We start from the raw sequence: 10933 nt of genomic DNA on the forward strand, positions 1-10933 counted from the left end.
AGTATCTGTGTAAGACATAGACACATAAAAGTAAAGTGGTCTTTTTTTTTTTCATCGTGCTAGAGTTAAGAAACCCCAGTGTTTATGTTGGATTTGAAGTTGTGACTAACAAAAATTTGTTGATTTAACCACATTGATTGCCCACCTGATAAATCATTGGACATTACATTACAGACTAAATGTAGATATTTGCAAAAGTAAAGGTTAAAATCAAAGAAAGCATGAATGCTCAGTCGCACATTAATGCTATTATTATTAATATATTATAGGCTGTAGTTGAGCAATGTGGCTGTGTGATGAAAAATGAATTGTTTAAGACATGGTCAGTCTGTCCATCTACCTCCCCAATCTTTGATCAGTGCTGCTGTCAGGTGAAACTTTCCTGCTGACCAGCACTTTGTTTTGAATTTGGTGTAATTGTTAATGGCCCTTGGGGATGAATAGTGTTTTTCTTTAGTGACCCTCTCTTGTAGTGCCACCATCAGGACAAACATGACATGTTGTCCCCCAACTACAAATTAATGTTGTTGAATGATAGTAATAGTGAAAATTGCAGCCACCAGCAGACATTTTTGAATAGTGAATTCTGCACTCACAAGTTTCCAAATTTCTGTCTGAACTTTCGATCAGTGCTGCCTTGGCTGCATGTTGTCGATCCATGTTGCAGTTTTAGCTTTGTTGTTGTTCTCAAAAAATGTAAAGTATAATACTGGTTTTATTGAAGTAGTATTATAATACCGGTTTCAGTGAAGTATTATTCTCCTCTCTTTCCGGTATAGTGATTTTCAACAGTCACCCAAATGCACCGCACCGCAAGTTCTCGCGTTTTTGCGGCGCGTGCGCGTCCGTTGATCTTTCAGACCGCAGCGTTTCCAACCAGATCTAGAACATGGCTGACGTGACAGCGGTGGACGGAGAGAAACTCAGCAAAAAGTAATCTTATTCTTTCCTTCCGGCGTATTTTATCTATTCTCAACTCCTTATGCACTGTTGTTCTCCTCGAATAATTTGTTGTTTCAGCAGTTGTTGCCGTTTTAATTAGGCTATGCAGTATCACTAAATGTTGCATCAGTTCGGCTGGGCATGATAGCGAAGTGAGGGTTCCATATGGACCCGAAGCCTACACATCCCGGGATTCAGTCCGTCTGTGTTGCTGGTACTTGTAGTCCTGAACACGAGCGGAAGCCTATCGCGGTAGTGCCTTTTGTTAATCAGTAAAACTACAAAATCCAAAATACATTCAGAGAAATGTCGTCCCCACGTTGATCGTGTAGTTTCTCTTTCTTAAATCAGATATTCGTTTTAACTTATGGTATATTTAATTGTTGGATTTTTACTGTAGCAGAGTGTTTTGTTGTATATTTTAGGCGTATAAAAACGTCAAAATAATACAGAAATAATGCTGCGTTGCCCTTCATTCGTCTTGACTGTATTTGCCTTGCTACTGCTAGCAGTACTGACACACATGCCCGGCCGGCAAACCAAAAGTAAAAGTAAATCTAATCTCTACGAATTTACCTTCGCAGTTAAGTCTATAGATTTTTGTTTTTACCTCACTGGACTGGATTTGTAACTTTGACGAGAGTCTTGGTGCAGACTAGCAGAGTTATCATCCCACCAATATTGGTTTCAACCTGGTGGGCCAAAGACAGCCTTTTCCTGTATATACTGTGCACTGTCTTTGTATATATGTCTATTTTCTCAGGTGTATTCGCAGACTGTCGTAGCTCAGCATGCTGTGCCTGGTCAGGGCAGCCAGGCAGCATCTGTGCCAAGCCTTTGTGGTCAGGGGACAGTGGTTAAAATGTGCATCCCCATGTACAGCTGCACTCCCAGCTCAAATGTACGGGAACCGGTGGAGAGGTGACAAAAGGTTGGTGGCTTTTCCATTCCAGTGAGAAAAACAACCAACCTTTTGTCATCAGAGCAAATGTGGTCCCCTCTCCCTTCCAGCATGATTGTTTGTTGTGCTTTTTTAGTTTTTTTTAGTAGTAGATTTTGCCATGGCCTTTTTTGTTTTCTAATTTTATACAGCAGAAAGGAATAACATGTACACTGTGGATATGTGAGAAATTGTATTTGTGTGCACTGTGCAGTTAAGTTTTGAACATCCATTGAATTTCAGTTGTAGTTGCATCATTAACAGCAATCGTCAATATCTAACCTCATGACTCATCTTTGAATCCTCCTTTTTTTTATTTATTTTTTTTATCAGTGAGCTGAAGAGACGAATGAAAGCTGAAAAGAAGGCGGCTGAGAAAGAAGCTAAGGTGAAAGAGCAGGTAGAGCAAAAGAAGGAGTCCAATGACCAAGGGGCGGCACAAGATGCCTGTGGGATGGACGAGGAGACACTTGACCCAAATGTAAGATTTTTGTATGGTCATTATACCTCTTCACTAAGTATCCCCTCAATGTTTTGGTCTTTTTGTATAAAATCAGTCGTCTGTTTCTCCCTAACATAGCAATACTTCAAGATCCGCTCCCAGGCCATCCAGGACTTGAAGGGTACAGCGGAGGACCCATACCCGCACAAGTATCATGTGGACTTGTCACTCACAGAGTTCATTGAGAAATACAATCATCTACAGCCTGGAGACCAGCTGACTGACGTTGTCAATGTGTCAGGTACCAGGAATATGTTATGGGCTTTTTTGTCCCTTTTTTTACTATTTTTTTATGTACAATATAATTCAGCAGCTAGACCCCCTGTTAAACTTAGTATATAATTGGCAGGCCGTGTCCATGCCAAGAGGGTTTCTGGTGCCAAGCTGCTTTTCTACGACCTGCGAGGTGAAGGCGTCAAGTTGCAAGTCATGGCAAACTCAAGGTAAAGAATGACAGCCATGGTCAAAAAACATCATTTGTACATGTTTGCTTTACTCTGTACTGTGACAGCGTTGTGGCACCTTTAGATTGCCAAAAAACAAATTTCCAAGATAAAGGGGATGAATGCTGTGATTATTTGCATTATACAAGGTGAAGTGATATTTAGAGGCATCATGACTGCAAATAGATGCAGATGTACGAGTGGAATTGATCGAGCTCAATAGTGATTGTGAAATTTTCCAGATTACTCAAATAATCACATTTTTGTTTTGTGAAATGTTATGCAATATAGCATTACACCACAACAATGCGGATACTTACACTTGCAGTGAGTTAATTTCTGTGCGTCTTCTTTTACTCGGACAGAAACTACAAGTCTGAGGAAGCCTTTGTAGCCATCAACAACAAACTGCGCCGTGGTGATATCATCGGTGTCCGCGGTAACCCAGGGAAGACAAAAAAGGGGGAGCTGAGTATCATTCCCATCGAGTTGACCCTACTGTCACCATGTTTGCACATGTTGCCTCACCTCCACTTTGGCCTCAAAGACAAGGTAATGCCCACCATGAGTGGACACTCTTGAGTTAGTGAGAGATGCCCTTCCTTCTCACCCTTATACCTGCAAATACCACATTTACAAAGTGAGATTTGATGATGGTATGCATAGATATTACTTTTTGGAATGACGCAACCTCCTGCCACCTCCTGTTGGAAAACTTTAACAATGAATCATCCTCGCATGATTAGTTAAAATCAGAAACCTGCCCTTTGTCTGGCTTTGGTTCCTTTACACCTTGCCTTACTGTGAGTTTTCTTAGAAATGGGAGGCTGAGGAGGTGCAGCGTTAAGATGAGGCATCTGCAGAATGCTGATTCTAGCAACAACCTCATGAACTATGTATTTTGTGTAACAGGCCCTCCTCTACATTCATGCCTTGTGCACAAAAGAATAGGGAGGGAAGCAGTTCTTGGCCTCTTAGGACTTTTGGTCTCTGTACACTGTGAGCCCATTTGCAAATATGATATAAACTTACTCAAAGACAGTTTTTCATCTTTTATTTAATACAGATTTCCATAACGCAAACCAACACATGGCTAAAATAAAAATGTAGAGCTGCAGTATTTGGAGGAAAACAATGGAAAACACATTGTGTAATGCTGCTTTTCTCCTTTTAGACAATTGGACAAAATACTTACCTGAATGTCTTTTGAATTGAACTCTTTACCATTCTCACACTCAACACATGATTGCAGATGATGACCATTGCTTCCACTGAAAGAGGAGTGAATGTGTTGACTTTTACATGGCTTACTGACACACCTAAAATGGAATAGAGTTGTAATTTATGATACAGTTAGATACAGTCAAAATTTCACTATGAGAAAGTTTGATCTTACAACAAAGTATGAGCCTGAAGGGGAGATTCCAATTTATGTGGTACAATTATAGCTGTAATCTCAGAAGAGGATGCATGATTCTTCTTTCGCTTCAGTTCAAAAGCTATTCTGCTCATCATAAAATGTTTTCTTTTCAATATCAGCCAGCGCCGGATGCAGTGTCACAAGTGTAAAACCTCAAAGCTTTGCATTGTTAAATTGACGTGACTGTGAATTTGGTCACAGTAACGTGTGTTGATGGAAAGAAGACAAATTGGCATGTCATTGCACCAGAAATGGCCAATGTTTGTTAAGCATTTGTTTCTCACAACAGTACAATCTTTCTCTCAAAGGAAACACGATTCCGCCAGCGGTATTTGGATCTGATTCTCAATGACTATGTGAGGCAGAAGTTTATAACTCGCGCCAAAATCATCACATACCTGCGCAGCTTCCTGGACCAGCTGGGATTTTTGGAGGTAAGAATTGGTGTCTGTAGTGTGAATCACACAGCTAATCAAGTGAGCAGTTTTTCTCAAAGAGTGCTGGACTTTTATATATATATATATATATATATATATATAACATTTACACAATGCTGAGACAAAAGTCCTTCACTTTAGGTTTAAGTCTTTAGCTTAAGTGTGAAAATGTTTGTTCACGCAAATTTATATTTGAGTTTGTACAAAATAGGGATTTTATAAAAGAATGCTCATAGTTTGTACATTTGTTCCACATTTGAGGCAGTTAAAATTGTGTAAGCTTGCTTTGCTGAATCATGTTTGTTGTTACTTTAGATTGAGACTCCAATGATGAACATTATTCCTGGTGGAGCAGTGGCCCGTCCATTTGTTACCTACCACAATGAGCTGGATATGAACCTGTTCATGAGGATCGCGCCTGAGCTCTACCACAAGGTAATCAGTCACTTCCAGGGGGAATATTTTAATAAATGTGTTGTATCAATTTGATGTAGGGCCTGTGAATATTTTGTACAGGAAAACATAAAGAGGGTTTTTAACTTCATCTTCACTTGAAGGGGTTTGTTACATTTCTGCATCTACATTCAATGCCTGAATAATTACACTGTACATCTTTACCACAGATGCTTGTGGTTGGTGGAATAGACAGAGTGTATGAGGTCGGTCGTCAGTTCAGGAATGAGGGCATCGATCTTACTCATAATCCAGAGTTCACCACCTGTGAATTCTACATGGCTTATGCTGATTACTATGACTTGATGGAGATAACAGAGAAACTACTCTCAGGTAAGTAAAAACACAGTCAGCCATATGGTTACCCATAGTTTTCTAGTCATTGCTTGTTCCCCTGTCAGGGATTTGACTGTCCAAATGTCACGTTTTATGTCACAATAAGCAAACTTCTAGCCTGAGAAAAAAGACAAAACGTCTCATCTAAATGTACTGTTTATTAGGGCTGACCCCCAATAGTGGAAGATTAGATGCTTCGATGGGCGGAGCCTGATTCGACTGTCAATCTCACAGTCGAAGCTTCGCAGCAAAACAAGGATCATACCATTTTGGCGATGTCAGTTTTTGAAATAGACCCGCGAGGAACCGCGACGTGCATGTAGTTGTCGGCAGCACAGCATGCACGCAAAACTCACAAGACCAGTGAATAACAGGCGAGAGAGAGAGAAAAGGGTCTTCAGAAAGCCTCAGTTTAGTTGGAAATTTACAGTGTAAGTTGAATGAATAGAGACTGCAGCGTCTCAATATTAAAGCGGAGCTACTGTGTGTGGGCAACACCCGCTCGCAGTCGCCACGCACAAAAACACACGAGTCGACTATAGGCAGGACTTGAAGATTCTGATTCGACTATGTAAATCTTTAGTCGGGGACAGCCCTACTGTTTATATATTGAGGCACGCATTTTGGCTTCTGTGTCTTTAGAAGAAGACGTGATTGGCCAGTTGGGGGTGCTGTTTAAAAAGGAATGTCAGTTTTTGTAAGGCATAAATTAAAATTTAATAGTTCTATAAAGAGTCTTACATCCAGTCTGTCTGTAGACTTCTTAAAGGTTAGATTATTAAATTACCACGCATGCAGTACATTATGTGTAATTCAGATAAATTCAGTCAGAAAATTTTACTCTGGTAATATACGGATAAAAGAAATACCCCCTATTTTATTGCTGTTAATTCTGTGTATCATAATAAAATATGCAGCTGACTTTATATTTACTTCACAAAATGTTGTACAGCGGCTATCTGGTTGTAACAGGATAACAGTAAACAACAAAAATGCCAACAACATTTTCTGAGAATAGCCAGTTGTATGACCAAAAGTAACAGACCAGCTGAAAAATTGTTTATTGAAAGTTTGCTAATCTACCACTGTTTGGAGGGAAAAAAAGATCAGCAGTGATCTTAAAAAGATTCCCTTTCCTACAGTTCTGTCAAGTGAAACTGACTGCCCTACCCTGTGAACTGCCACGTCTATTATCCACCATGCACTAAAAGATTTTTTGTTGAAACTAAAAAGGACATCCTGTGCATTTCCAAGCACATCAGAGTGGAGCATGCCATGAGGTGTGCCTTCTTCTCAGATAGCATTCCTCTCCTTCCTCTCAGCCTTGTTCTCACATTGCAAAATGGTAGGCAGACCTAAATCCTTACCTCAACTGTACATAAAGAAAAATATTGGTTGGTAGAGCTTGATGGAGCAGTACACAGCCTGAGAGGAACTGGTGCCTCCGTCTCAGTCAAGACAAAGAAAGTCTCTGTGGAGGCAGACCTCTTAACAATACTATGTGAAGTCGATAAGGAGCATATTCCATAAACTATCGCTATTTTCAGTTCTGCCGTGTTTAATCAGCTTTTTCATCGACCATTGTATGCCATGTAGTTGTGTTAAAATAGCCCCCCCCCCACCCCCACAATCTCAGTGCTTCTCTCTCTGCTTCAGGCATGGTGAAGCACATCACTGGAGGATACAAGGTGACTTATCACCCTGATGGTCCAGAGGGACAGGCCTATGAGATCGACTTCACTCCACCATTCAAAAGAGTGAGCATGACTCACGACCTAGAAAAGATTATGGGAGTCAAATTCCCTCCCACTGACAGCTACGACAGTGATGGTAAGAATCTGTAGAGAAACCTTTGTCCTTTTATTTTCTCTTTTCTTTGAGCCGATGTTTTGGAACCCCCTGTGACATTCTCTTTCTTCATCTCTCTCACAATGTCTTCCACAAATTTAGGGTTTATTATTCTTTTAATGACTGTATCGCACATGGATTTATGTTCTAATAAAAGCTCAGTAATAGTTCATATGTCTTTTTTTTTTTTTTCTCTCCACACTTCTGTCTTCAGAGACACGTAAATTCTTTGACGACCTGTGTACACAGAAAGGAGTAGAATGTCCATCACCCAGAACCACTGCCCGCCTCCTTGACAAGGTGCCCTATTGATGAACATCATCTGTTGTGCAATTTGTTGTTTTTTCTCTGTTCTTTTTGTTAATGCCCCCCCCTCCCCCCCACAGTTGGTTGGAGATTTCCTTGAGGTCACCTGTATCAACCCCACATTCATCTGTGATCACCCTCAAATCATGAGTCCCTTAGCAAAATGGTGAGAAACCCCTTGTTTCATCCTCATATTTGTAATTGTGATGCTCAGATTCATACTGACACTATCTCAATTGTTACAGGCATAGATCGCAGAAAGGCCTCACGGAGCGTTTTGAGCTCTTTGTGATGAAGAAGGAAATCTGCAATGCCTACACTGAGTTGAATGATCCGATTAGACAGAGGGAGCTTTTCGAGCAGCAAGCCAAGGTGTGTATAAAAGCCAAAAGTGATATTTTTCAATTCTACTCTTGTACATTGTCCCATTATCTAAAGGTTCAGGCTCCTTACTGTTGTATAGCGCTGTGATTTAGTGCATGTTAATAATTTGTGTCCTTTTTTAGGCCAAAGCCGAAGGTGATGATGAAGCCATGTTCATTGATGAGACCTTCTGCACAGCACTGGAATACGGACTGCCACCGACTGCCGGTTGGGGGATGGGTATCGATCGTCTCACCATGTTCCTCACTGACTCCAACAACATCAAGGTGAAGCTGTCGTATGAAACGTGAAGTTGTTGTCATTGTCTTCCAAAAACTAACAGTATGAGCATTTTCTGATCTGATTCCCCATGTGATAGGTAACATAGGTATTTTTCAATCTGGATCGTATTTTCCCATGTGTTTGTGTTTATGTGACTTATTGGGTATAAGTTTTTTTTTTTTTATTTGTCCCGTATTGACCGAGCACATTGGAGTCAGCGGCTGCAGCGGGTGCCCATCAAATTACGCAAACTGAAGTGCTTGTTTTTGCCACTGACAGACTAAGATTGTTATTATAAGTGTCTGACAACATACACAAAAACAAGGGGAAATAAGGTTAAAAAATACCCAAGTTACCCATTAAAGATACACACATGATGCGGTACACATTCCTACCAATGGTTTCACACTATTCAGTTTCAAACTGTTTAATATTTCCTTCAGGTACATTGTGTCATTAAGAAATTAATTTAAGACAACCCATAATTAAAAAAATACTCCCAAAGTAATAAATCACAGTAACATCAGAATTAAAACAAAACAAGCTTGTTTCTGACCACGTGCACTTCCGTCAGTGCATTGTTCTCTCAAAACCTTTAGGCTTTGGTAAGACTGAAGTACAATATTAGAACACATGATTACAGTAATATAAATAAAAATGGGTTAAAGAGATAACATCGTCAAGAAATCAAATTTCTTGCATTGTGTGCACACACAAGGTCTTTTTTTATATTCATGCTGTAAGCAAAAAAAACCCTCAACTGACTTTTTTTTTCTTTCACAGGAGGTGTTGCTCTTCCCAGCCATGAAACCTGACGACAAAAAGACATCAGCACCCACAGAGGGCACCTCCGTCTAACGACCTCGTGAAGGAGTCCGTATGAAGTAGGAGCATTTTTACCTCACTGTGGTCATCAGTGGAGCCTGCAGGTTTTGTGTGTTATCAATGTTACTCTGTCTTTTTGATCTTTGCTGCCATTAAGGGAAATCATCTTGTTTCAGTTACATGGTCGACGAGTAAACAATGACGAATGCTTTTTTCTTGTCTTTTGTATTTCTTATCACATTTGCTGCGTCCTCGTTTGAGTGTAAAGAGACATTTTAATCCTCAGTCATCCAGACCGTGAATGGATGGTATTTGATCAGGAAGTCATTTGTGATCTGCTGTTGTATGCCGACCTGAATGAAATATTTTTGAATATACCATGAGATTCTTCAAGGGGTCCTTGATTCTGGCTACCAAATAAACACAGGATAATAGGCCACATAATAGCAATACTTAAGCACCTCTTGATGTTGTAAGTGTTCTCAGTATATTCATCGTTTTTTTATCAGGTCAGCTTGTATTCCTTGTCTGACATTTTTCAAGATCCGGCAATTTCATTATTCCTCTGCCAAGAAGTTTAAACATGATTTTGTCTGAATAAAATGCATATGAATCTACATTTTTTCATTCTCTTGTGATGTTTATGGTCTGTTTAACAGAACAACATTCAAAGGTAAGCAGCTCCTGAACTCGTTATGTTATGAAAATAAAGGGAGCCAAGTGTCTTTTCTCTTCACTCTGAAGGTCTCATGATGTCTTACAAAGCATTGTTCATTGAGCCAGGCCATGGAAAATGGCAACTGCAAATTGGCCTTAGGTGTGGGTTTGAGTTTGGTTGTTTGTCTATGTGTGGCCCTGCGATGGATTGGCGACCTGTCCAAGGTTTTCCCCTGCCTTTCGAAATGATTAATTTCAAAATGTGCAGCGTGGATTTTTTTTGTCAAGCATGTATTGTTCATGTTGAGTCATGACAGGGCTCCTTTTGAATAAAGGTCGTAGTGTCATAAAAATTTGATTATGGAGATGTAACTTTTCAACAGTGTTGCCCATATTTAAACACAACTATTTAATGTGTGCAGTAAATTTCGTACGAAGAATTTCTAAAGTTGACGTCATTTTTTCCTGAGATGCCTCCGTGCCCTTCAGATTTGGTATGTTGGGAAGCGCAAGCATGTCCGAGCTACAGATAAGATGGTTCTCGGAGAGCCAGCTCCCTTGATAATATTAAAACTGAGACACCCTTTCAGTTTTTGTTATCTTTCACAGATAGTGTAAGACCAGGTATTATCCTTTGTGACTAAGTTTTTGGTATGTCCACGTGTACATGTGCCAAGAGCTCCTCTAGAGACAGATTTGTGTTTTAATAAACTGATATATTAAAGTAATAACTCTTGCTCATTGAGTCAATCCTTTCATTCATCAGAGTGAAGATCGACCAGAAGTTTTCTACATCATAATCATAACAACCCCCTCTTCTGTAAATGAGACAAACAATTTGAATAATTATATACATCATGTGTTACTTTGCTTATTGCTGAGGAGGAAATTCTCTTTCGCACCTTACCGGTGGAAAACAGTTAAAGGTCTGGCACTGTTAAACTCACCTTGCAGCTGAATAAATTGCTTAGCATTTACAATAAGTTATGCAAGTTAAAACTAAACAGAACTCACCTGCAGGCATGGCCTTGTGTGTTAGGATCATGGCCTTGTGGTGTGTTGAGGGATAAAGCTTAGGAGCACAGGGTCTTTTCCCACAAGCCACTTCCTCACTCAGATTGATGTGCCAAACGTCCTCATAAGGCTGCTCTGGAGCAGCACAGCCACTTTTGTGATGTT

General features: G+C 40.0%; 1 protein-coding gene across 2 annotated transcripts; it reads left to right on the forward strand.

Moving 5' to 3' along the window:
* The first annotated feature begins 816 nt into the window (after positions 1 to 816).
* kars1 (lysyl-tRNA synthetase 1) lies at positions 817 to 9719 on the forward strand. Of its 2 annotated transcripts, XM_038702249.1 has the most exons (15): positions 832 to 933; positions 1706 to 1873; positions 2216 to 2363; positions 2463 to 2625; positions 2734 to 2827; positions 3193 to 3379; positions 4556 to 4681; positions 5000 to 5119; positions 5308 to 5470; positions 7130 to 7303; positions 7536 to 7621; positions 7708 to 7793; positions 7873 to 7999; positions 8134 to 8277; positions 9056 to 9719. In XM_038702249.1, the coding sequence occupies exons 2-15, from the start codon at positions 1734 to 1736 to the stop codon at positions 9128 to 9130; spliced, it is 1833 nt and encodes a 610-aa protein (XP_038558177.1). In that variant the 5' UTR covers positions 832 to 933; positions 1706 to 1733; the 3' UTR covers positions 9131 to 9719. The 2 variants fall into 2 exon arrangements, with proteins under 2 accessions (XP_038558178.1, XP_038558177.1); XM_038702250.1 differs by lacking the exon at positions 1706 to 1873 and having other exon boundaries at positions 817 to 933.
* The last annotated feature ends 1214 nt before the right edge of the window (positions 9720 to 10933 follow it).

Source organism: Micropterus salmoides, unplaced genomic scaffold, assembly GCF_014851395.1.
Source record: "Micropterus salmoides isolate LMB-PRFRI ecotype aquatic unplaced genomic scaffold, ASM1485139v1 Ms_hic_scaffold_6, whole genome shotgun sequence".
Taxonomy (NCBI): Eukaryota; Metazoa; Chordata; class Actinopteri; order Centrarchiformes; family Centrarchidae; genus Micropterus; species Micropterus salmoides.

Bases quoted from the DNA above. Each gene is read 5' to 3' on its own strand.
- kars1 (XM_038702249.1), top strand. From the start codon at position 1,734: ATGCTGTGCCTGGTCAGGGCAGCCAGGCAGCATCTGTGCCAAGCCTTT. The intron at 7,622-7,707 runs GTGCCCTATTGA...TCCCCCCCACAG, and splicing joins CTGCCCGCCTCCTTGACAAG to TTGGTTGGAGATTTCCTTGA. The intron at 8,278-9,055 runs GTGAAGCTGTCG...TTTCTTTCACAG, and splicing joins CTGACTCCAACAACATCAAG to GAGGTGTTGCTCTTCCCAGC.